At 35.9% G+C, this 27,971-nt stretch overlaps 1 protein-coding gene and 1 pseudogene across 4 annotated transcripts; one reads left to right on the top strand and one right to left on the bottom strand.

Moving 5' to 3' along the window:
* Positions 1-63: 63 nt before the first annotated feature.
* On the bottom strand, positions 64-27,971 carry Sgf11 (SAGA associated factor 11kDa). Of its 4 annotated transcripts, none has more exons than XM_083137864.1 (4): positions 27,911-27,971; positions 26,440-26,540; positions 22,642-22,733; positions 64-7,611 (listed from the first exon to the last, which is right to left on the bottom strand). In XM_083137864.1, the coding sequence occupies exons 3-4, from the start codon at positions 22,686-22,688 to the stop codon at positions 6,567-6,569; spliced, it is 1,092 nt and encodes a 363-aa protein (XP_082993990.1). In that variant the 5' UTR covers positions 22,689-22,733; positions 26,440-26,540; positions 27,911-27,971; the 3' UTR covers positions 64-6,566. The 4 variants fall into 4 exon arrangements, with proteins under 4 accessions (XP_082993990.1, XP_082993993.1, XP_082993991.1 ...); XM_083137867.1 differs by having other exon boundaries at positions 27,918-27,946; XM_083137865.1 differs by lacking the exon at positions 27,911-27,971 and adding an exon at positions 27,501-27,572.
* On the top strand, positions 14,186-19,248 carry LOC146000128 (uncharacterized; annotated as a pseudogene).

Below are 27,971 nucleotides of genomic sequence, written 5' to 3'. Positions count from 1 at the left end.
ACATTTGAGGAATACACAACTGTAATTTCATTACATGCTCAAAAAAGAAAAAAAACATTACGGTGGTTTTCATGTTTTATTGACAAACAAGGAAACAGGAAATAAATATTGATGGGATATTTGTCTCACATAATTAAATATACATTCACACAAGTACACATGTACATTATCACAGCTAAAATATATACATATTGTTACAATGAGCAGAAATGTTGAGCACTCTCGAACTGAACACTGCCTACCAAAGGCTTTACCTTGTATGAAAAAAATAATAAAAAACAGCACATTTTTGGACCACATACTAAAGCTCTCGTAAATTTTCTTCAGTACCAAATACCTTACATGTGAAGAAAAAACACTGGGCTATCCAACCTACAACTTCAAGATAAATACACAAAAATGAGGTAGCTTACATGACATCACCTACTGTTATAAAGTAAGCAAAAAACACCAGCACACTATTTTTCTCATTACACTCATTTCTATATTTTGCAGAATATGCTTCAAATATAGCATTGTTTGTTAAACCCCCCCAATGAAATGTTGAACTATTATATGACAGGACACACACACACACACACACTATCAAAATAGAGAAATACTTTCTACTTTGGAAAGCAATTACATTCAATGTCTAATTATCCATTGAATTACATGATTCATCTGAATAACCTGTAGAAAATTTTCAAATACAAACAAAATATGGCAGAAACATAGTACAAGAAGCAAAGACTTATTCATGACTAATAACCAGAACATCCCATCCCCCTATACAATTTTATAAGTGAAAAAACTTATTAATTTTGTTGAAAAATATTCTGAAATTCAAAACTATTATTATCTCCAACCTGTATGAGTGCTGACTAAATAAAAAGCTGCTTTGTGGGCCTTGACCCCTCAAACAATTCTTGCACCCGACATTTTCCCGAAGGCATTTTCTTTATAGTTCATGCTCCATACACGACAGAAGCATTCCAAACTGTATGAAACTTGGAAACTGCCACATGCTATTGCTCATATATTGACACTTTCTATCAAATTAAGGTTTATAAACCACATGTAAGAGTTTCACCACAAGATTTGTTTACTAATTTTTAATTAATTTGTTACTAATGTTTTCCCTGCATGTAAAGTTCATGATCAGTAATGGTAATTCTGCCACAAGAAAGAAGTTCTCAACCTTGGAATTAATGTACGTACACAAACACAGATGAGGAAAATACTGACACCAGTATTAACTGCGCTTACGTGCATCTGCAGCATTGGACTAAATTAAGTGACTATATCAAGGACACTTTTTACATTACCTGATATGTAACAAAAGTACACACACATCTTGCATGACAAATTTCTTCCATACAAATTTTCAACTGATATACACGGATATTATTTTAAAACTAGTTACAGCATAACACCAGAAAAAATGTACAGAATCACCCTAACACTGATTACTCTCAATGCACATCCATAATCTGGATTATACACTTATTTATACATATGTATAAAAAAGGTAATTTAAACAATCACATCTTGAGCTCAAAAAGGTTTTCACTACAATCAATGAAAAAGAACCAGCACAGACACCACAACCATACTGAGTATTTCATTATTAAAGAACAAAACAGACTATCTAGAACGTTAGGAAAAAGCAACTTCCATTGGCTGCATCTAATCTGCTACTTAGAGCTAGCCTTGTGTTTCAGCTCAACCTTTCCTCAATTCTATTGCAATTTCAGCCAATGGGCATTTGAGCTCTCTTTTGAAGTAGCCAATAGTGGAAGTACTCTAGTAGGTCTTTTGTTTCACAAAATCACGTTCTGTCCAACGTCAGCCATGAATCACAATGTGAACTTGAACAAGCTTCAATAGAGTTTTTAAATGTATTTTCAAAATTCTATTCAGTCCATTTATATTATTGACTTATATGCCTCATAATGGAAACTTTTAACCATCCATGTTCTGCTGCTAGACCTTTCAGCAGTGCAAGTGAAAAAAAAAATTACATTAGGCATGTTGAGTTAATTCAAACATAAGAGATATTAATTAGGAAATAAAAAGAGAGAGATTAAGCACTGTATCCACATTTCATACTGAAGGGTGTAGTAGAGTTAAATACTAAATGCAATACATAGCCTTAATAGAAACATAAAAGGTTAATACTGGATGCAACAACAAATATTTCATTTGGACATACGAAATGACATTTTCAACCATCTATGAGCCTAGAGACTCTTAATGTTACACAAGCTTCATTAATAGATGACTTGGTAAAGAATCTAACTTAAAGTATTGATATGACTTCATGGACTTGTATACATTTCACGCATTATACTGTATAAACATTAACCCTTAATTGAACATTGTTTCAAAACATATCCTAATATCCTTGATTTATTATATGTTAAGTGTAACACAAGTAAATGTACCGTTTTATTTGATGCTTCAAAGTATTCATGACCATCGAGTTCAAATCTCTATGCCAACTCATGGGACCACACATACCTAAGATCAAGAAGTGACACTTACATGATAAAAGGTGTTCAAAATCAGTTACTTCCAGATCTTGCAAAACAATAATAAAAAAAGCTTTAAAAAAATCAATATCTTATATTAGCACGTGTGTTGCATACATTAACCATACAATTGCAAAAAGACAATGATCTAACCATCAATGAGCAATTCTATTAATGAATGACTATTTAAAATTGTAGCTATGAGGATTAATGAGCATTCATAAGCCAAAGTTCAAAGATCCATTTCACAGCAAAACAAAAATTAACGTGTGTGTTATTATTTTTTTTATACAAGTACTTCTTGCTCGAATGTTGAAAACTATTACATACCCAATATAATTCAGTTTTAAAAAACAGCAATAGAGCATTAACTTTCTTTTTCTCTAAATTGGATGATACAACCAATGCAAATAAGAAATGTAACTCATATTTTCTCTACAGACCTTAAGAATCCTCTTCAACGAAAGGTTAAAAGTGCATAAAAAAGTAACTTTGCTACAAATTTCAACAAGAAGTAACAGAAGATAAGGAGGAATTCTACGCACATCCTTTCCAAGGACTGGGCACGAATAATAGAAAGAATCCTAATTGTAAAACATAGAAGCAATCTGAAAGAAAAATTTCTCTCAAACATTGGCACATTCACAATTTCAATGTTATTCCATTATCTTATTCCATACTGAAATTACCAATTCTATCATAAATCAAACACATTTGCCATTAGTTTAGAAAAATGTCTACAAATAAAACTTTAATATAAACAAACAGTCATTATGGCTGAGTTGGAATTTAACATGATTACCAGCAGATACTTTACAGTGCCAAGCAGCACTTTCATGGTGTCTAAATGTTCTGGAAATTATGCAAAATGCATAATTTTAGTTTTTGCAACATTGTGGGGAGAAACGGGTTTTGCGATAATGGTAGATTACCATGACGGCTCCAATAAAACATTTATGCATTAAAATTTATAAATATTCTGTACTACTTTCAATTGTTGCAATTTTCAAGTTATCATTATCTCACGTTTGAAACTACAGGTAAGATGTATCTTCTTGTACTAACCAGTAAATCTAATTACATGTTGAAGAATATGTATTTACGGATCCATTGGATCTAAAGATACTAAACAAAAAGTGTAAGAAACGTCAGCTGATTTGTAAAATGTGCATTTTATAAATAATATGCAAACTTCAATGTACATATACATGTTCATGAATATATTTTTCACTCAAATCAAGTATAACATCATCCATTTCTTAGTATACAATATTTCCCTACACCTAAATTCACTGAAGAAATTTGGAACAGAATTTTTTTCTTCTCTGAAACAAAATAGTTATTACAATAAACACTGCAGATTTTTTTAGCAAGTTAAATCATTTTTCTAGTGTTTGCAGAAATAAGAACTAAATAAATGATGTAGATAAAATATCACCTGTGAAGGAGACAGACTTCATGTAGCAAAGATAATTGCTTGAACTTCTGAGCAATATTTAAATAATCTTCTACATTCTCTGAGGAGGAAGGTGCAATAAAGGAAACCAACCTATTCTAGAGAAAAATATTGTGAATGAAGGAGAAAATGACTGTCAATGATTCAAATGTGGAGAACTGGGAACCCAAATAAAAAAAGCTGGTACACTTCCACTGGCAAACAAAAATGTTGTGAAGAAAGGTGAACATAGCAGTGAAGCTCCAAGATTACAAAAGGGCAACGAAAAATAGAAGTAAGCTAGTAGACCTTCACTGGCAGAGAAAAAAATATTGTGTATTATTAACACAATCTGTATAATACCAAGTAGAAAATCATTCAAATGACTGGGGCCTGAGTCTGCACTGTGCAAAGTATTATATCCACTGCATAAAAAAATGACATTATTGACAAAGATAACGGTCCAATGATCTTACTGTATTTCCAGCATTTATTTGCAAAGTAATCTCTCGTCAATTGTTTGTTACTATGTATACTGAAGTTCACCTGTCAAATGAAATAAAATCGCAAATTTTGCACTAACGTTTATGGTACTAAGTTAAAAAGAAAATCCTCGTAAGTTCAAAATATACTCAAATGTTCTAACAGATCTAATATTTACATTCAACTTGCTCTAAATCCACTCCCATATGTTTGGTTATACTATTAGTTGTTGCATGAAAGTCACATCAAGTGAACATGGTTTAAAAATGCCTAACAAACTCCACTGCTGGGGTCTTGTGGAAGATGCCGATTTGAAAAACTACATTCTGAAGGGGGTTGGAAATTGGTCACTTTAAACTCTTCGTTGAAATTCTACGTAAGTAGATGCGGCCTCAAAGTTACTCCCCTAGTATACTCAACACAAGTTACAATGATGATGTATGGATGGTGCAGTGATTTTTCCTGTAAAGTCAAAAATAATAACACACCAACTAAAGAAAAGCTTCACACAGATCACACACAAAAAAAATCATAATTGTTGCACAACTCAATACAAGAAGAACATATCTTTCCTGTAATACTGATATAAATAACATGATTTTCACATTAACATGCCTATAAATGCACACAGTGATTCAAGTCTTGTCCAGAATGAACAAAATTACATAAGTAAATGTTGGTATAACCATTACATGATTGTAGCTTATATACTATACATTCTGCCATTATATTTCATAAGTATATATAAATACAATATACAATCAACATCATATTGTATTTGGATGCAGTTCATGGTTGAAAATAGCACAGGTAAATTAATTTTTTGAGGACATGACTTCTTGTATTGGTAATCAACTACTCCTATTTAATTTGCAATAGCTTTCTATCAATGGCTAAATTTGCTTTTCTTCCATACTCTGTATCCAGTGTGAGTATTACTCACTTGCAGATGAATTTCATCTGTACATACTTAACAAACAAACAAGAAATAAAACTGAATTTGCTCTTGTTAGAAGTTGCCAATACAGTATGCAGAAATTCCTAAGCTCTTGCTCATTTTTGCGAAACCTAAATACTTCAAGAATGGAAACCAATGACATATTTGAACAGAAACGTATACAAAGTACATGAAATTTTAAAGATTTGTGCACAAAAAGAGAGGGGGAGGAGGATATTAACTAGTAAAATAATTGCCATAATCTTCCTCACTATCTCTTTTCCAAATTATATCTTATTTGAAAGATAATTTAAATTGAAGAAACCTTGTGAGGTTAGTTTTTTGTGTGCAATTTGGAAATATAAAACAGAAAAAGCTGGTATGGGCATCTCCAAAACAAAAGCAAGCCGGTATAGTTTAATTATCCTAATATACATGTTTATTTTTTAAAAAAGGTAAATAATCTCTATCACCAAATAATATGGTAAGTTTTTAAGTTTTATTTAGTTAGCCCCAAAATATTTGTTGAGAACTTTCTATAACCAACATAAACAAATAATTGTAAAAATTCTTGTTAACCTGTAAAAATTCCTAGCAAATAATCCTTAATATATATCACAAATCTTTTCCCTCTTGCCTGTTACAATGCACATGTTGAAAATACTCAACACAAAAATAAATCAATTCTGACATTTGTAAATAGAAATAGAATTTCTTTTCAGGACAAAAATATGACGAGAAACCAGGATAGTGTTGTATCAAAAGAGAAATGATGTCACCCAGAAAATGTATCTTCAAAATAGAATATACCAAGTTTTGTAACACAAGAACACAACACAAACATTGGAATCATAAAAAAAAAATCTATGAATCAAATCTCTTGATTAGCATTGTTATCACTCGTACATCATTTTTGTTCATTAATTGCTTCTTTGACTACTTATATTACACAATACACACAAAATGACTTTAAAATAGCACCAGTGATTAAATTCTTATTGCAACCCAAATCAGTCTTCTTCTTATTTCTCCGTTTACCTTATTTCTATATAATTTCTTGACAGGAACATAAGAGTACAGATAGGTTACTTTTTTTTAGTCCCACACCTATATATAATACATATAGATATTTCTACAATGAATACCTTTAGTATACACACACAGTGCATACCAACATCCGTGTGTATGGTAAAAGAAATTACTCTACCATTGGCTGTATGTGGCTGCCTTGGAAAGATGTACCCGCCAACTTGTATCCTTTCGGGGACCCTTTCTTTTTTGATTTTGAGGATTTTTCACATTTCTTGGAAGATGATGACATACTGGTGGATGTGGAATCAGCAGGAGAGGAGTTACTCGAGTGTTCCTGCTCCCAAGTCTTTCCCAAAGATTCCCGAACAACCTGCCCGTCTCCTTCTTCGTACGTGTCCACGTCCACCTGTACATTCTCAGTCATACTGGTATTGCTGCAAGCACTCTCGTCAAGCACACTTGTGGAGTCACTGAGAAGCGTATACCTAACGGCACGACGTTGGTCGTCGGTGTGCTGAGGGCACCTGAGCGACCTCGTGCAAAGTTTCTTGGTGTGTTTGGAAATAACACCGCATATTTGCGTCAGCAATTGTTTCTTATCTTCGTTGGACATGTTCTCGTAGTTTAGCGTTGCATTGCTGAGAGAATTTGCATCGTGCGACGCTACATCTCCGTTCTTCACTTTCTGATTTTTTGACTTTTTCGATCCGTTGCGATTACGTTTCTTACATCGCTTATCAGACCCATCTGCATCATCATCATCATCACTCAACAACCCACTATACGCATTTTCCTTGCTACTGTTCGCTATTCTTCTGCTAGCTATTCTGTAACTGGTTCTTCCCATACCCAAGCACTTCGCCAAATGGGGAGCAAATCTAGATGCAGCTAGATTACAATTACAGCTAGGACAACTACAATAATCTTCTTGTTTCTTAATTGGCGATTGGCCGAAAATATCCAGGTTAGGATCATCTACTATCTTATATCCTCCTTCCTGCTCTAACCCTTCTTCCAAAGAGAGGTAACCTAACTTTGCACTACGATGAACTTCAAAAATAACCCCCAAAATAGCATCATCAATGAGATCTACAGCAGCATTTTGCGCAGCGACATCAGCATTTCCTGGAACACTCAGAAAGCATCTCAATTTCTCTTGCATTTCTGCCAACCGCTGTTCTTTTGTTAGTTCCATATTTTTATTCCCCAGACTGGAAAGAGAGTCAAAGAACAACAAAATGAGTTCACATCAATAAAATAAGGAATATCTATAACGTTTTCAAAAGTACAATTGTCATTGTCTTTAAACTATACTCCATGACATGCCAGAGCAGCTTTTTCCCACTGGGTAGGGTGACCAGACACATACATGTAAAAAAGAGGACAGAGCATGGTGAAAAAGGAGGACAAAGTCATAATAAAGATGCCGCCGCAAAAAGTTGCAACTCATTTCTATTACTCATAATTAGGGACGTGAAGTTTTCGTTTTATTTTCAACTGAATTTCGATGTTATTTTTTACTGCAATTCGGTGTTATTCTTACATGCATATTTACTGTGATTAATGTTTTCACATTGCTTTAGTTCTGGAAAAATGAGGAAAATTTTAGTTTTAATGACAAAAAAAAAAAAGGCTGGCCTTTGTTAGGAATGACCAAATTTCTTCCATTTGGAAAACTATTTCGTCTCATCAGCCAGTAAATATGAAATGTTTATAGAATGATATCACCCAAATCTTTGAAAATAGTCATACATATCACTTTCTCCAACAATGCCAAGAAAATCCCTCTGCGACCTCAAAATAGGCACTTTGTGTACACACATAACCTCTCCCCCTTCCCCCCGAAACTGTTACAAACAGTATTTGTTTACTGTATCTTTTTTTTTTTGTGTTTTGTGTATAACTCTGTATGCTTGGGTTTCTTCCATGGTTCTATGTAGTTTAAAAGAGCATCCCGAGGCGGTTCCGCCGATGCCTAGCTTCCACTTGGCAGTTCTGCCGTGGGGCTCAAGTTAGAGGAATGTAAATAAATGTATAAAGCCGATTTCTGCAAGTTTTCAGCAATCACCCTGCAACTTTAATTCAGTAAGTTCTTGCCTGTGATTGATTCTTTGGTTCCGCGCACTCTGGTGTTTTGCGACGTTTTTCATTTTAAAGTGCAAAATTCGGTGTTTTTCTGAAAAATGGAATAATTCGCGTTATTTCGCGATTCCGAAACATCGAAAACTTGCCTCCTTAATTTACCCAAATCCATTTAGACACTTTATTGTGCTTTCTTCAACTTTTCGGTGTTATCGGTAAAACGAAAACTTCACGTCCCTACTCATAATTTAATCAATATAAATCTGATTACTTTTTAAATAATTTCCTCTTACCTTTAAGCAACGAAAACAATCTCCTAATAGTATTATTTAACACATGACAATCATAACTAAGAATATCTATAGTTTGAAGCACAGAATTTTATTCTTTTTACAATTCTTGGATATTACATACAGGGTGGCTCAATAAGTCACTTAACACCCTCAGTACAAGGCCACTGCGGCATGGAATGTGAAAATGGCGATGACCAATCATTGCCTGGCCAAGGGGGAACCACATTGACGCCACCCACATGGTCGGCGGCCATCTTGATATCCGCCATCATGAATTCAAATTCAGAATTTGAAATGGGAAGGGGGTCGTGCGACATATCAAAATGGGCTAGAATTTCACGAGAAATGCAATGGTGAAGGTTTTTTCGACGTATCTTTAACCAGTAAAAAGTTATGACTGAATTCTTGTACCAATTTGCTCCTTTTCGAGGTGTTAGAAAAATGCCTTAAAATTTGTTTAGCGCTTCGGTAATGAATCGAGATCAGAGTGACGTCTATGGAGAGACGTTCGCATGCAATTGCACATTATTTTAATCGGATACATCCATGAAGAGCTGTGCATTATGAATGGTTGTCGCGAACAATTTACAGTGTGACGCTTCCATTGAATTAAAAGTCCTTCACAGTGACAAGGCTAATGTTTATGTTCATAAGGAAGTTTATAAACAGAATATGCGACCCTTGTCATCTGATAACTAACTTTGGACAAAAACAGGTTCATAACGTTCCCATAAGTGTTCTGGTGTTCTTCCCTATTGAAAAAACTCTAAAAAGTACCTTCTTCCATAAGCAAGGATGAAAAAAACTGTTTATTTAACAAATCCAAGTAGCCCTAAGCATTTAAGGTTCCGCTGATGGAAAATTGACTAACCAATCGTGTTCCACACCGCATGCCACACCATTAACTTACCAACACTAACCATTCAGCTTTGATCTGTCGAAAATGGGTTATCAGATAAAAAGCATAGAATATTCTGTTTATGAAGTTCCTTCTGAACATAAACATTACCCTTGTCACTGTGAAGGACTTTTCATTTAATGGAAGCGTCACAGTGTAAATTGTTCGCAACAACCATTTATAATGCGCAGCTCTTCATGGATGTATCCGATTAAAATCGTGTGCAATGGCATGCGAACTTCTCTCCCTAGACGTCACTTTGATCTCGATGCATTACCGAAGCGCTAAATTAATTTTAAGGCATTTTTCTAACACCTCGAAAAGAAGCAAATTGGTACAAGAATTCAGTCATAACTTTTTACTGGTTAAAGATACGTCGAAAAAACCTTCACCATTGCATTTCTCGTGAAATTCTAGCCCATTTTGATATGTCGCATGACCCCCTTCCCATTTAAAATTCTGAAGTTGAATTCAAGATGGCAGACATCAAGATGGCCGCCGACTGTGTGGGTGGCGTCAATGTGGTTCCCCCTTGGCCAGGCAATGATTGGTCATCGCCATTTTCACATTCCATGCCGCAGTGGCCTTGTACTGAGGGTGTTAAGTGACTTATTGAGCCACCCTGTAGAATGCAATATCACCATAAGTGAATGCAAATGTGACAAGTAAGCTTCGCTTTAACTTATTTCCAAAAACAGAACTTAAATTTTAGGTAGTTTAGATTGTGTCAGGAAATATGATTTTAATGCCACAAACATTTTTGCAACAGGAGGGGAAAGTGACAGCCACCTTAGACTTTACCTCATATTCGTTTCTTCCATCCTCTAAGAGCTGGATATTTTCTTGCAAGATCATTGTGGAATTTAAACTTTCGCTTCGTTATTTCATAAAAGTAAATATGACTTAATAATAAAAATTCTCACTACGCGTTTCTGTATTGCGTATACTTGACTCTAAAATGAACTAGCCGACCTCTGTGGTGGAGTGGTTAGCCCACTGTGCCACAACGCCAGAGGTTCTGGGTTCGAAAACCAGCCTGAGCATGAGTGTTCTTTGTGAGTGTCCCTTCATCAAAATCATCATATCATCGCTCATCCTCATCTTCGCGATTATCAAAAGTGGCAGAAAAGGGAATTAAAATAAACCATATCAGTCAATCAAAATCGAACTGCTCAAATTACATGTGTTTCACAAGTCTCAGATTGCGAAGCAAAGAGTTACAATAATACATACTAATGACTAGGGGTGTGCGGGACAGAACCTTTTTTGGTCAGGATGGGGAATTTTTTTTAAATCCCGATGTTCGGGATGGGTAAAATCTGCAATTTCCGACCAAGCTGGGAAATTTTCAGGAACGGGCAATGATAAAAAATTCCCGACGCTGTGGAAATCGAGAATTTGACGTCATTCCCCTTTTTTTTTTCCATTTCTGAAATAAAAGCTAAGAATTTCCGAGAAGTCTCAAGATGCTTATAATGCATAAAACATCAAGAATTAACCACTTTTATCGTTCTGGATCTTGCACACCCCTACTAATGACTCAGTCGGGAAAGTGACCATGTTCAGCTCCCAGATGCTAGGTGAACATTGCTCTCATATTTAACGTGGCCCAAGTGATATGAATATCATTGTGTGGAAGCATTCTCTATGCAGAACTTTAGCTACGGTCGATGCTATAGCGTACTCTTTCTAAAGGAGGACATTTACCGATTTCTAAAAAACCCGCCCGGATGCTGGACAGACACCTAAAAAGGAGGACCTGTCCGGACAAAAGAGGACGTCTGGTCACCCTACCACTGGGTGATGCGTGGTCGGCACATAGAGAGTCCCATTGCCGCTGTTTTCTGGCTTTTACGACCAGAGATGGTACTACTTCTTTTCACAACACTCAGTCAATGTCAAAATTTTAGGGGGTCCAACCGAGAATCGAACCCAGGACTGCTTGCACCAAAGGCAAGAGCACTAACCACTTGGCTACATGAGAGCCCTCAGCATCTTTATAAACATACACAAACGTAAGTTTTTAAACATGCGCAACATTAGAGCACAAGTAATATATATATAAAAAATTGAGCTCCTGCAATCAACTAGGAAGGTGGGAAACATTCCTGCAAAAGTGCATGGAAAATAAGCACTTGTTGTATTTTTGTTTTAAGTCCACTGGACCTACAGTTTAAAGTGGGATCCAAACCACTATGTACCGCCAGTGGGTATTGAATTTGGGACCCCTTGATTACAAGGCATTCCCGCTAACATACACCATCTGGGAGGCAAGGAAACAAGCACATACAAGTCTGACAAGTTCACACACTTGCCTCTGTATTCTTGTTGTAGGAGCACTACACTGAAACCTCAGTAAGCTTTCATGACACTGACATGTCAAAGCTGTGACACTTTCGACCTGTGATTATTATTTTTTACGTGTGTTTTTGTGTGCCATTGTGACAAAGTCGGATATTGAAATAGAGCAATATAAAACATTAAATTCCCCAATAGCAGAAGTGAAATCAGAGCGATGTTAGTGATAATTTACACTGTAGCTATTTGTAAGTTTTTACAACATTTTTTTAAGGGAAGAGACACTCTTACTAATGACACGAGATTAGGATGTACATCATGGGCAGATGTAAACATATAGAAGTTTATCAACAGTTGGAAACAACACTTATCATTTTCTATCCTGCAAACACAGCATGATGGCAGCGGTGCGATTCAAACCCATGCCTCTGAAGAGACTGGTGCCTCATTCAAGGAGCAGGAAATTAAGATCTGATTTACCTATGGTACCTAAAAATCTGCTACCTAAAGTATTGAATTGACAAATTGTGTATAAGAATAAGGTTATGAAGAACAAACAAGCTGATAATTATAACAAAAGACATAATATTAGACATTTACGAGACCTTAAGGTTGGTGAGAGGATTTGGGCTAAAGATTTAAAACCATATGGTACTGTTAAGGTTAAATTAGAATATCCTAGATCATACATGATAAAAACAAATGATACTATACTGGATCTGCGCTTAGAAGGAACTGTACGGTAAACAAATGCACGTGTATGAATACAGTGTTGCCAACCAATAACTGCAGAATATAGCGAAAAGTGAATTTTCACAGTGTGTAGGGTTCTACATTATATTGTAGAAATTCTTTTTATGACTTAGAAGGAACTGTACTGTAAATAAATGCACGTTTATGAATACAGTGTTGCCAACCAATAACTGCAGAATATAGCGAAAAGCGAATTCTCAGAGTGTGTAGGGTTCTACATTATATTGTAGAAATGTTTTTTATGGATAATCACCATAATCACAATGTGGACATGTCATACCCTATTTGTTGCTAGTTTTCATAGAATAAAGAATACAAATTTTCCTCCTCACTTCCCTCACAATAAAAGCCATTTCTTGAATGGCCAGTTCTTTCCGAGTTTTATCTTTGTATATCCGTAGGTTTATTAAATATATTGGCTGATTTTTTTAACCTGAATCATTTGAATATCTTGAAAAAAAATCATCCTACAAAAAAATGTTCCAAATAAAAAGTTGATAGTTTGGAGGGGGAAGTTTAGTGGTGCAACAAAAGAACACTCCTGCCCCTCTTGTAGGTGGGGCGGGGGGCAACTTTGAAATTTCAAATAGAAACCCCTATTTTTTATTACAGATTCGGATTTTACGGAAAAAAATACATAAGTTTTGTCTGAAACATTTTTTTCGATTCGTGATAGATGGCGCTATAATCGACAAATTTTCATTTCTTGAATGTTTACACTTTAAAACCAATGTATTTCATTTCGCAATTCATTTAAATTCAAAAAATAAAACATTCTCGTGCATGAACTTTGTACTAATTCTTGACAAATCTTTTGAGATTTCATTAAGCTGGTAATTCGCCTATTTACAACATTTAAAAGTTAAATTCGATATTTGTTTAATTTTTTTTATTGTTGTGTCAAAGATGCTTAACAAAGCTACAACAGAAAAAATAAATAAAAAAATAAAACAATGTCAAGAAACAGTTCCTTTTTAGACTTTTCCTGTTAAATCATTGTTTTTTTAGATGACAAGAATTATCTTAGCGATTAATTGGACTAAGCTGTTGATACTTTTTAATATCAATGGATGTATTAACTGTAGAAGATAAAATTGAAATGGTTCTCGTGTATGGAGAATCTGGCCGGAATCTCCGTCAAGCTGTCGTTGTTTATGCTCAGCGTTTTCCAGACAGGGTGCGTTCTTTCGCTTCGTTTCAACGTACAGTCAATCAATTTACTACTGAAGGAAGTGTTAAACCTAAACAAAGGACCCGTCGAAGAACAGTTACTGGAGAAGAAAATGAAATTAATGTGTTAGCTGCTGTGGCCCATGATCCTCATGTCAGCTCGCGAGAAGTAGCTCGAAATTCGGGATTGTCCCAGAGCAGTGTTTTGAAGATTTTACAGCGTCATAAATATCATCCATATCATGTGTCATTGCATCAAGAACTTCATGGGATGATTTTCAAAATCTAGTGATGTTTTCTCAGTGGGCACGTGAACAAATACAAATAAACCCAAATTTCTTTCGTCTGGTATTGTTCTCTGATGAGTCATCTTTTACAAACCACGGAACGGTCAATCGGCATAATATGCATTACTGGAGTGTCGAAAATCCACACTGGCTGCGCCAAGTTGAGCATCAGCGTCCATGGACTGTAAATGTGTGGTGTGGAATTATTGATGACAAACTCATCGGTCCCTACTTCATTGATGGAAATTTGAATGGTTAACAGTACCGCGATATTCTTCAAAATGAACTGCCAATATTACTTGAAGATCTTAACCTGGAACTGAGACAGAACATGTGGTTTCAGCAGGATGGATGTCCAGCTCACTATTCGAGAGCAGCACGTGAAGTACTCGACCGTGACTTCAATGGCCAATGGATCGGCAGAGCTGGTCCTGTAAATTGGCCTGTCAGACCACCAGATCTTACTACACCAGATTTCTTTTTGTGGGGCTACCTAAAAGATAAAGTGTATCGAGAATTGCCAACTACTCGTGAAAATATGATAGAGCGAATCCAAAACGCTTGTGCCATAATTGAACCAGAGGTACTTTTGAGTTGTGTACATTCATTCGAAGCGCGGATCAATAAATGTATTGAAGTTGAAGGTCACCATTTTGAACACTTAATGTAATTGAGAAGTGAATGTAGTTTACTAGCCATCGTGATATCTAGAGCTAAGAATTGTCGAGTAATTTTGTATTTTCAAAATAAATTTATTTGTTTTACAACAATTTCAAATCCTGGAACAAAAATGTTTTATTTTCTTAATTTAAATGAATTGTGAAATGAAATACATTGGTTTTAAAGTGTAAACATTCAAGAAATGAAAATTTGTCGATTATAGCGCCATCTATCACGAATCGAAAAAATGTTTCAGACAAAACTTATGTATTTTTTTCCGTAAAATCCGAATCTGTAAAAAAAAATAGGGGTTTCTATTTGAAATTTCAAAGTTGCACCCCCCGCCCCACCTACAAGAGGGGGAGGGGGATGTTCTTTTGTTGCACCACTAAACTTCCCCCTCCAAACTATCAACTTTTTATTTGGAACATTGTTTTGTAGGATGATTTTTTTTTTTCAAGATATTCAAATGATTCAGGTTAAAAAAATCCCCCAGTATATATGTAGTACAGTAGCGAAGCGTAGTCTTACGAAGGAGGCAAGCAATGTTTCAGTACAACAAAACATGTAGTACAACGACATGCCGAGGGGAAAGACTCAAGGTTTATAGCCTCATTTACCCAGTCGCTGGATTTGTCAAAATATCGTAATAAAGTGACTGTACTAAAAATAAACCATATGATCCGCAAACGTCACATTTACTTTTTAAAAAAATCCAGGTAACGTTATTCATATGATATTAAACGTTTTGCATATGCGAACTTTCCGCATACGACTAAAGGGAGACGGAATTTCTTACTTACTTATTAGTACCTTTATTTGTTCATTATTATTTAATATGGTCAAACGGTGACCAAACCGATTTAGATAAAAAAAAAAAATGGGAATCATTTGTTTATTTTACGCTGCATGATGTAATTTAGTATTTTTGGGCACCCTAAAAACCGCATTGGAGTAACTTAAACACTAAATAAAAAGTTAAACACAAACAATAAAAAATTCATTTCAAAGCAAAGAAACACATGCATAGACGATGTACTCACCACAATAAATTTCAAACTCTTGGTGTTGGTCGACCCCCTTCCACGATTTTCATTTTAACACTTATCTCTCTCGAGCTAAACGAAGCAATTTTCAATTGCTCAATAATACACCCGCACTTCACATCAACCGTTCCTAAATACGCGTTCATTCCGATAAATTCACAGCACAAAACACGAAGAAACAAACACTCACACTATCCCACGCGCTTTCCACAACTGCAAATGCAAGCATCCACACAAGATCACTTTGAAAATCTCTGAAACAACAGAAAGTGATACCAACCTATTTCCTTAATTTTATCCGTCACAAAGGAAAGATATATCAGTTTGGAGATAAAAATTACGCGGAGGAATCAGAATTATTTCAGCAGAACGAGTATGTACATTAATATTTAAGTAACAAAGTGTCATTCAATGGCGTGCCCGGGGCGAAGGGGGGGTGGATGGTAGACATAACCCCCTTTTGGCCCAGTATATCTAAGAAAAAACGTCAAAGGAAGGAAAAGATGACAAAATGGGGACCGTAAAAACACCCTGGGAACACCACTTGCATCATAATAATAGAACTTAAAACATATTCGGGCCTCCCCGATGGCGCAGTGGTAGTGTCGTCGCCTTGTAATCAAGGGGTTCCGGGTTCGATACCCGGTGGAGGCACAAGTGTTTTAGATCCCATTTTAAACTGTAGGTCCAGTCCCGATTAGCCTTACTGTGCATAAAGTGGACTTAAAACAACAAATCAATCAATCAATCATTAAAACATATTCTTGTGCTCATAATATGCAGAATGTATACGATTTACTTCTATGCCATGTACAAATATCAGTAGATAGTTCTTTCTCAGATAGCTTTATTTTCACCCCAAGTTTTATTCAAAAGCAGTCAATTTATTGATTGTAAAATTTGTGAAAGAGCTCACTTGAATTACTGCGTAAATAATTTGGCAATTGCATACACTGGTAGTGGTCAACACTTCTGGCGTAATTTGAGCTGGACCGACCAGGAAGCAGGGTGCAGGACCAAGGTCCGTCCAATCTTCCCTCCCTCCCTGAGAAAACTCTTCACGGGGGTGCAGAATTCCACTGCCCCAACTCCCAATGTCAACTTTTTTTACGTGTTTTACATTTCGCGAAATCTAAAATAATTTGTAATATAATATGATATGTATGGAATTTAGAACAGTGATAATAACTTCTTTTAGTTATTTTATGACTAACAATTATTATTATATTTGCGATCTTGTTTACGTGTTCATGAAGACAAATATTCGTTACTAGTTTTTGCTGGCAACGTACCCATAGATGAATCCTTCTGCTTTCGGTTGAACTCGGCTATTTTCGGGAATCACGCAAGCTCGGAAAGCACAGCTTTTTGTAGAAGCTTTGTGGACGGGTTCCACCAGAATTTCACGCTTCGCCATGTGACTCCTTCGGAGGCCTTATTTTCCCGCAGAACGGCTGCAAGCATTGAGGCTGGTGCTTGCTACAGAGCTGCTGGGGGAGTTTGCGGCCGCATTTTTTCGCGAAATCGAGTGCGATGGAAACTAAATACGGTTAGAACATTAAGTACATTAAATGATATTCGAATTATGCAAGCAGTGCTTGCATTGCTTGTACTATATCTTCGCCTCTGATGTAGTATAAACATATTCACATAACTAGAGTAGTTTTGCATACATTTTTAGAGTTTTCCAAATTTCACGCAAATTGGACAAAAATTGTAAGAGAATTTGAAAAAAAAATCCAATATCGTAGATCCGCAATTTTCTTTTTTTATGCTATCAAAAAATGAAGTAGACCCTGTCTTGCAATGGACGTAGAGAATAGATGTGCAGATTAATACTACTGTTACAGAAAATAAATAAACAAACGAAAAATAGGTCACTTCCGTGTCTATTTTTGAATGAAGTCATATAAGTATGATACTACTGTGCAAATATCTGAAAGTCATTATTGTCACCAATGCAGGACCAAAAAGTTCAAAACAGCTAATTTTAGCAAAAGAATATGCGGATTGCCAACACTTCTCGTTGAGTCTGCTTGAACAACAGACCCTGCCATGTGCAACAAAATATAGTCCACTTTCTAACTTGCAAGAATAGAACATTCCTTCAACACAATTGTAATTATCGTACTCTAGAATTATCATAACCAATATTTAGTATGTAAATGAACTCCAGGCTGGCATAAATACACAAGACGTGACAATTTTTACTCTGGGTACAACACGCATGCGTAAAGGCTGGGCAGGCGGGAGGGAATTTCAATTTGTGCGAGATGGATGTTCGCGTTGGCTACGTTAAACACTGCAGTGGGAAACCGTTGAAAAGCGGCGAGAAACAAATTGTATTGATTGTGTTCGCAAAGTTTTGCGAGAAATATCCAGCTATGGTTATCCAGGACATTATGAAATTGGCATCTGAGTTTACTGGTGTATAGTGTAAAATCTGCACGCAGCGAGGTTCTAAATAAGGGCATTTTAACAACACCAGGGAAAAAGCGTCAATGTCAAAAGCCTGTGTTACAAGTTCAGTGCGATGAGTTTGCGAGAAGTGCCATCCGTCGTAAGGTTCATCACCTTTTGGAGAGGAATGAAGCGCCAACAATAAATAAAGTGTTGGTGAGTGTGAATAGTGATCCGGATCTGCCGAACCTTAAGAAAACAAGTTTCCACACACTTCTGAAAGAAATCAGCTTCGAGTTTGTGCAACGCAACAGAAAAAAAATATTATTGTTGACCGAGAAGACATATTGTTGTAGCGCCGGAACTAGCTGAGGAAAATACGCGAATACAGGCGGGAGGGGCGAAAGTTGTATTTCCTTGATGAAACGTGGGTGAATGAAGGTCATACTGTTTCTAAGGTGTGGGTAGATTCTGTCGTAGAATCTAAAAAACAGGCTTTCCTCTCAGGATTAACCACAGGGCTACGAAACCTGACCGGCAAAGCCAGATGCCTTATTGTATTGCATAGTGGAGAAAGAAGAGGAACGCTTCTGGGAATCAGATTACATGTGCTACACGGTTGTTGACCGACTTGTTATCAATCCAACTGATAGCAGTAGCGGCGGCACCAGCAGTGAAGGGGAGGAATCTATGGAAGGAATCGACTTTCTATCTGACTCTGCTTAGGCAAGTAAAACACTTTTATATTTTCAAATTAAATTCTTAAGTACAGAAGTTCAGCTTATTTTGTGAATAGTTATAGTTTTCCTTTATATTTAATTTCTCGTAACTTGTAACATTGCTTTCGCGCCAACTTTCTCTCATACGTGGTGGAAGCAGCAGAAGCTTTATGATCATCCAATCGCTGAAGCCTGGTGGATTAATACCTTTGCCCTTGTGTTTACAGTGCAGTCCCTTCTAAGCACGGAAAAAGTATAGGACAATTAATCCTGGAACTATGTTTTTTGTATGTGTGTGTGTGTGTGTTTATCGTGGCAAGTTTGAAAAGCACATGATTGAAAAGTTTCCTTCCAGAGAGGCTAGACACTCATGCAAGGATGTCCCCTAAAGGTTCAGTGGCGATAGTCCACAGATGTGGCAAAATCACATTCTTTAGTCCAACTTTAAACAATAAATAGCTCTATTTTGTCTTCATTTCAAACTTCTATGTAGTCCTTCAGTTGTATTAACCCCTTAACCGCGGCGCAACTATATATAGACTCTCGAAAAATGGGACTATTTTGCGGCGTGACTATATACAGACGGTGTTTGAAAATTAACGGCTGTGGTATTGCGGCAAGTCATATATATATAGACCCCTCTTTTTAATGCTTTTACAGGTCTGTGCAAGCAGTTTGCAAGCAAACAGGCCATCTTTTACGCATTGTTGGTACCGAAAAAAAACAACTTTGTATTGTGTGTTTCCCTGCATTTTACCAGTTTTTTTTTACTATTGTTACTATGTTACAATATGGACTCTATTGATTATCGTATACTGCTTTGTGTTCGGTGGCTTTTAGTTCGAGAGCTGCTTCCCAAAAGGAAGTTTTGTTAGCTAGTAGTGTGCATTACGCAACAGTACATTTTTATTTTGTGTATTGCACACAGAATTTTTGCAATGGCGGGGAGAAACCTCAGGCGTACTGATATTCAACATCTACTGGAGCATGAATTAGATGATGATTTTCTGGATGAAATCTCTGATGTTGAAAGAAGGTACCTGCAGTGAAGACATTGTTTCAAGTGATGAAGATGCTCAAGATGATAGGACAGGAATTGAAGAAGATGATGATGAAACTAGCAGGAGTGAGTTGGAAGATGAAACTGCATCTGATACATGGACTGAATCTTCAATGGTAAGCAGAGACCCTTTCCCCATTCACAGGTGACAGTGGTCTGAAGTTAGTGCTTTCGAATCCACAAAGTCCATTGGATATATTTCAGTCTTTTTCTTGATAAAGTGCTGATGGAATATATTGTGAGCGAAACAAATCAATATGCTAGTAAAGTAGGAGATGACAAAAGAAGATCAGGTAAAATGAGACGGAAAAGCAGAGACCTCTTATGGAAGGACACAAGTGTTTGTGAGATGTACGTCTTCCTAGCTCTCATTATTCTGCAAGGGATTGTCAGAAAGCCGACAATCATATCTTACCACTCTACTAATCCTATGATATCCACTCCTTTCTTCTCAAAGTGCATTAGTAGGGACAGGTTCAGCTTACTTATGAAATATATGCACTTGTCTGATAAAGTAGAACAAGATGTGCCAACCATAACATTTCAAGATGTACTAGACTTTCTTCTTGGAAAGCTCAAATCCCATTACATTCCAGCGAAAAATATGTGTGTTCATGAATCATTGCTCTTGTGGAAAGGAAAACTGAAGTGGAAAAGATACATCCCTCTCAAGAGAGCCAGGTTTGGCACTGAATGTTACATATTGGCAGAAGCAGAAAGTGGCTATGTTTGGAATCTTCTAGTATACACGGGTAAAAAAATGACTTATCCCTGTAATATTCCAGGAATATCTGCAGAAATTAGCAAAGGATTCACCAAGCCAACGAAGATAGTTTTGAGTCTCATTGAACCATTATTGAATAAAGGATATACTTTTCGAATAGACAATTTCTATGCCTCTCCTGATCTTTATGAGATTCTTGTCACTAACAAAACAGATGCCACAGGAACAGTGTGTTTCACGAGGAAGAACCTTTGCAAGGAAGTAAATGGCAAAGTGTTGAAAAAAGGCGAAACTATTGTTAGATTCAAGAGTAAGCTCATGCACATGAAGTGGACCGACAAGAAATACGTACATATGCTGAGCACAATTTATGATGACACGAAGAAAGAAGTCCAGGTTGCAAGAAAACCCATTAGCAAACCCACAGTATGTGTACAGTATAAAAGGTGTCACATGGGAGGAATAGATCTAATGGACCATATTACATCTGCTTCCTTGCCTACAAGAAAAGGAGTTAAGAAATACTGCAAGAAGATATTTTTCAGATTGCTTGAGATAACTCTTCTCAACAGCCACATCATTTACAAGCGCAATGGAGGTAGAAAGAAATTTCTTGATTTCAAAATGGATCTCGTTGAGCAGCTTATCAGTGCTTATGGAAAAGATGTGTACTGGATTAGAAAACCAACAGGTCCCCTCAACTTAGGAACATGTCCCACAAGGCTTACAGGAAGACATTTCCCAGTCGAAATTCTTACAGGTGATGCACCTGGTCCCAAGTAGAAGCTTCAAATAAGATGTGTGTATTGCACACTACAAAACAAAGTTAGAAGAAGTATCTATTGCTGTGACGTATGTGAGTTGCCATTGTGCATCATACCATGTTTTAAAGAGTATCATACAGTGGAGAACTTACCAAAGTAAATATGAGCCTGAGAAAAAAAGAAAGACTATTGAAAGTGACATTATATATTGAATGTAGATCACAATTGCAATTGTTAGTTTTTTTTTTATTGTAAGTTAGGTATATCCTGACTCTATAGCAACAGAAGTTTTTGTGGCATTATATATTGTAATCAAAATATATAAAATTAATTTTGTAATTACGTGTATTTTGTTTGTTACTGAAGAAACAAACAAAAATTTCGATAAACAAAAAAACTATTTCACATTTTACCTTATGAAAAGTAATTAAAAGTACAAATTAAAAATATGTGCATTTTAAAACTATAAAAATAATTTATGAATCCAAAAATTAATATATAATGGTAAATTGCGGCAGAGTCTACATATAGTTATTATTTATGATGAATTTATTTTGCGGTGGCGTCTATATGTAGACGATCATTTTTTTGTCGAACTTCTCTTCAAGGCGGCCGCAGTAAAGGGGTTAAGGTATTTAATTTTTAAAAAAAATTTCTGAACCTTAATTTTCATACACAAAACCAGAAACACGAATTCCTGATTTCTCTGAGAACGACCAATATACGATACATTGACACCACTGTAAAAGTAATTGCAGGATGAGCCAATATGAATTTAGTGTAGCCATAAACCTAAGAAAACATGGTTCATAATCAAGTTTACATTGTCCAATACTTTAAATGTTCAACCTCGGTCCCCGGGAAACAAACTCAAGTGTCCACCACTTATGCCCAATTAGTGGTAATATTTATATCTCTCAGTGTTTAACCAGCGCAGCAAAGTGATTCCAATGTGTCAAAATGTAACATAAGTGATATTAACCATTTGCATATGCAAAGGTTAGGCTTCCATGCATTCACTGGATAGTAAAGTCTGTTGCCCAAATGTGAAGCAAAAAATACTAATTGACCCGATTCCTATACTCACTTGCACATGATTCCATTTAACGGCAAATGGCAATCTTCTTCACTCATTCTTGATAAATGTGCAGCTCTAAAACTTCCTCCGTTGCAAGGAACCTATAAAATAAGTCAACAAGAAATATTTAGACTAAATACAGCAGAACCGTCATTTTGCATCTAAGGTCGGAATTTTTCCAGAGCCTTGTTCTCACATAAAGGGGTTCGGGGTACCTGGGGGCAACCCTGAGGGGTGAAAGGTGTCTGGAGCATGGTGCTGATCACATCACCTCCAAAATGGCTGAGATCAAGAATGTATGGGGCGCTACTTCCCACATCCCCTAAATGTGCCTTCCTGGTATGGTGCTATACGAATGGGGTGTTTTACCTTATCAAGAATAACAAACTTAACCCATCCGCTTACCATTTAAATGCCAATTTTTTTGCCATGAAATACCATTTAAATTTGGCTATCTCCCGTGAAGGTTGCACAGCAAGACAAGATGTCAAATATTGTTTAAACTATCCAAGCAATTTACGTGAAAATTTTATATATTGAAGTGGAAGTATAGTAATAAGTATGCACATATGCAGTTTACTTGAAAGATAATTAGAAACTCACCTAATAAATTTGATCACACACATCGTTGCATTCCATTTCAATTCCTCAACCTTTTATATTTTTCCTACCACAGCCACCTCTTCCTCACTTTCACTACATTCTTCAATTTCACTAACATAAAATGAACCCCCGTGTTCATCTCCCCTTCCAAAATCCACATTTTCCTTTTCATCGCTATCGAAAAGCAAATTTTCAATCGCAGAATCATCTACAACATTCTTATGCAACATGTTTGCAAGACGTAACAAATGAAGGTTTGTTTACATGAGAAATTACTGAACAAAACACGCTTGAAATGGTATGAAAAACTTAGCAGCACAAACATACACGTCATAGATTTGAAAGATCATACAACCTCTGCCATCTATTGAATGAAAAAGGAACTACATGATGAAAATCGGGAACACGTCGATTCGACGACTAGGTATGGGAACAGAATGTCCAGTCAGGCCGTCGATTCGACGACTAGGTAAGCGGATGGGTTAAAATGGAAAAAAAAAAAAAAAATTAAAGCTTGGAATGTGAGAAAATTTTATATTTTACTGCACTAAGACCATGAGAATTGAAGATATAATGCTGAGAAATGTAAAAATCGAGGTTCCACTATACATGTTGAAATTTTTAACCAATTATAAAAGTAGTACATGAACATTTCAATTTTTTATTATTAATAATAATAATGCTAAACATGTGTGGTGTAAGTGAGCAATTAATGTATACTCTGATAAATGAGTATCAAAAAACAAGCACAAATTGCCTTCAATGGTTCTCATGTAGCAACTTTAACATACAAGGCATTGAATACAAATATGTTAATTTTTTTTTTTCAATCTGAACTGTGTTTAATTTCGGAGTTGTAAATGATTCAAATATAAATATACATCATCTGACATGCAGACAGTTCCACATGATCTTAAAGATAGAAAACATGTTTTTTATACTACGTAGGCAAGCCAGTAGCCAGAATTTTATTTTTGGGGAGAGGGCTCTTCCATTTATCGGCAGCTGCGCTGCAGTTACATAACGATTATAAAAAGTGGAAGGTTTATACACCAATAAAACATTTGTAGGATTTCAGTCCCCTGGCTACATGTCTGTACCTAGGCGACATTTGAAGAACTCAAACAAAAAGTTTCTATGTGATTAAATGCCTTATAGGATACATGGGAAAAGGTAAACTAAGTTTTTTTTTTTAAAAAAAGGTAAAGTGCTCCGCTGTGCTTAGCACCATGCCATGAAGGCATATAGGAGGTGTGGGGTAACGCCTGTCATGTACCAGTGTCCAGCTCCCTTGGACATCCACAGGTATCGTTACCCATTGACTCGGACTCTCAGTAAGGCAGGAGTAACACCTAGTCCGTTGCCGACGATACATGTCGGAATTTACTTGTTCTATCCTCAAACAGTTTTTATATCATCTGTTTATTTACTGAGATGATTTAGCTGTCTTCATAAACGGTTTTGTGTGTCATCAGCCCTAGTTATACCCCTATTCCAAGAAGAGATTTGCGTTGATCTTCTTTCCTTCATTAATCCTAAAAAATACTAACGGCTCGTTAGCGGTGAGAATCAGGTACCCCTGGGCCATCTTATTATTACTGACTCGCTGATGATTATCACACAAAAGCTCTTGGTTGGGTTTAGGTGAAGACCTCGTCCCCCTTCCAAGTTTCCGCAATGATCCTCAGGCAGCTCCGTCTACGTGTCAAGGGTGAAGACCCTGTTGACGGGACTATTGGGCAGAGTACACATGGGGTGAAGACCCTATATGTCTCTAACTGGCTGTCGAAATTGGCCCGCTTTTATACCCGAGTTTGTTAACTCTGTAACTAGGCATTTTTTATCTGTCAGAGGGTTGCTATGCTTTCAATTTAGCCTTTTGCCTTTCTATAATTTGCAAGTAAGACATAAATATCATTTCTTATTTTTTATCAATCTTCTGAAATAATCCTTTTCTTTAATATCAATAGTTTTATTTAAATAACAAAATATAAATCTCCAACAAAGTCCTCACGACCTAAGTTGAGTTTATACAGAGGTACCTGTCACGCCCCACACTTTCTTGAACCGGTCGTGAGTGGGAGTGATGTGATCAGCATCATGACCCTGACCGCATTTTAAAAAGCAAAAGACAAAGGCAACTATATTTTATCACAACAATTGACTAATATAACATTTTACAAAAAAAAAAAAACTATTTCACCCTATGTGTAAAAGAAAAGAAAATTATTAGCCTGCAACTAGGCAAAGCAGACTAAACTAATTTAAACATTTGTATCACTATAGTCACTAATCATTTATTTTGTAATTGCTATGAATCAATTTACAATTGTTACGTACTTGGGTCACTTGCCCCACTAGAGTTTTACAGTTGACCGCACCCCCAATACGGCAAATGGGCTATCCAATTATATCAAAAACTACCAACATTATATATTTCATGACCATCTCAATACATGCTATGTAGTATGTAGTTTATGAACTTGTAAGTCTATCTTTTGGTACTACACATCGGTTTCTGTAATACAAAAATAATAAAAATATTTGATTTCAAAGGACAAATTATGGTCTTGCTGCATTTTTAGGTTTGTCAAAACCTCTGAAAAACAAGTTGTTGATTTGCTTTATTTTACTTCGCATTTTTTCCACTTTTGGCTAATTTGCGAAGATGGGGATGAGTGATGATATTGATGAATGGACACTCACGAACATCCATGCCAATGCCAGGATTCGAATCCGGGACCCCTGGCATCGTAGCACGATGTGCCAACCATTCTACAATGGGGGCCGGCTCTCTGAAAAACATGCATTGAAATGGTGCCAGAATGTTTTCGAGATGTAGTGTCACAAGATGCATAAAAATATGTTGCGAGTGCAACAATGACCAAGTACAGAGGGAGCAGTGGCCCACTTATCTCACGTCATCCTAGGAACCAACTGACACATTAGCATTAACACACACTACAGGACTCTGAAAACAGGTCTAAAAGTGCATTCTTTAAGTATGCATATCTCACAGTTAGAAATCATACAAAATCTATCAACTGCACAGAAACTTAATAATTCATGCAAATTTGCCAAAGTAATAACTTTTACCATTTTGACAATAAAGCAAACAGATAGCTGAAGATAAAAAGTTATCTGATGATTAAAAATTACTCACAAATGAAACAATATTACAAAATAATAATATATAAAACTTACTCAAATCCTTGCTTTGACTCAAAATCCTTCAATTCATTCTACTTAAATTTTTAAGTACAGAATAACAAAACTTCTACCATATGTTTCAAAATCCCAAGTTTCTGCAAAAAATAAACATATCAATTATCATTCTGTCAAGTAATAAAATGTAGAAATTGGGTATTGCAAAGCCATATTTTTAATAATCTTATGCCCAAAGTGCATTACCTTTACACATACATATTACTAATTAAATTACAGCATTTATCTCTGAAGTAACAAAGCTGCAAATAATGGATGAATACTTGCAATAGAAAACATAAAATCTGTTGGCTACAAGACAAAAGCATTGCTCCTTCTCTAAACATGTGGATTTTCCCTACGAGTTAAGTTCGTAACTGTTTATAACAAATGTAGAGTAATAACCACTATGCTGATCAAGATTTTTTTTTAGTCACCACCTCAATAAACAGGTTCAGTAAAGAAAATATATCACACACCTGCTTCGTAAACAGTATACAGAGTAATTCAGGCTAAACGATGCAGAAATGTGGACTTTTATTAGTGTTAAAAAAATAAAAGGACACAAACTTTCATGGTTATTATAAACTAGATAGATCTACTTCATTAAGTTGCATAATATTCATTCCCAGAACACTGTAACGTCTCAATGTACATGGTATTATTGAATTTCAACATGTAATGAAGTGAAAGTGTTATTGACAACAAAATTAAGAATCTCCAGTGTATTGAGTTTACTGCCAAATCGAATCTTAATGAAAACGTTGTATTTGATAGGCGATTTCTCCCCTTCTGGTTCAATCCCATCGACACTTCAGGGAAGATAGCTCGTAATTTCTACACACTATTTATTGTGAAAACTAGTTACATTTAGTTTCAACAAACAATCCAACGCAGTAGAAATACTGTGTGTTTTAACTGGATTAGTTACTTACTTTCGTGCTCACTCTGAAATTATTCTCGGTTAACTTTAATCCACTTTCATTAGCCTATCGTCATGAAGTCGGCAAACATGTACTTCAGTTTTATTATTCATAAATTCGTTATAAAGGGAAACTTACTGAAGTAGACGCAGCATGCACCAATTTTAAGTTCGCATTATTTGCTCCGCAATTCTTGTTACTGATATCGCGCATACGTCAGCGACCATCAGGTAGTTGCTATTTCTTGACGTCACGTAATCAATGATAATTTTCTATCTTGCCCTTAGGACAATTTATACATAAGGTAATCTTTATTTATTTAAACTATTACTCTGATGAAATCTAAGCAACAAAGCATTAGGGAATGGGGACATACATGTTATGTTCCTTGGTGTATGTCGAAAGAAAGCAATTTATCAATTTTAGTATCAATACTTTCTCACGGTTACCGTGGCAACAAAATCTTACTTTGTGAACTGTCACTCATAAACTGAACTATGCATATTATCGAAACACTTCATTCATAATTTTATTGATTTCTGACATACCTCTTACCGTCACGTGCAGTAAAAGTTCATTTAATTCACGAAAATTATAGCACGCCGGAAG

The sequence above is a fragment of the Lepisma saccharinum genome, chromosome 16 (genome assembly GCF_977018435.1).
Source record: "Lepisma saccharinum chromosome 16, izLepSacc3.1, whole genome shotgun sequence".
NCBI classification, from domain to species: domain Eukaryota; kingdom Metazoa; phylum Arthropoda; class Insecta; order Zygentoma; family Lepismatidae; genus Lepisma; species Lepisma saccharinum.
The sequence above is the reverse complement of the archived record's forward strand: the minus strand, read 5'-3'. Positions and strand labels throughout refer to the sequence as shown.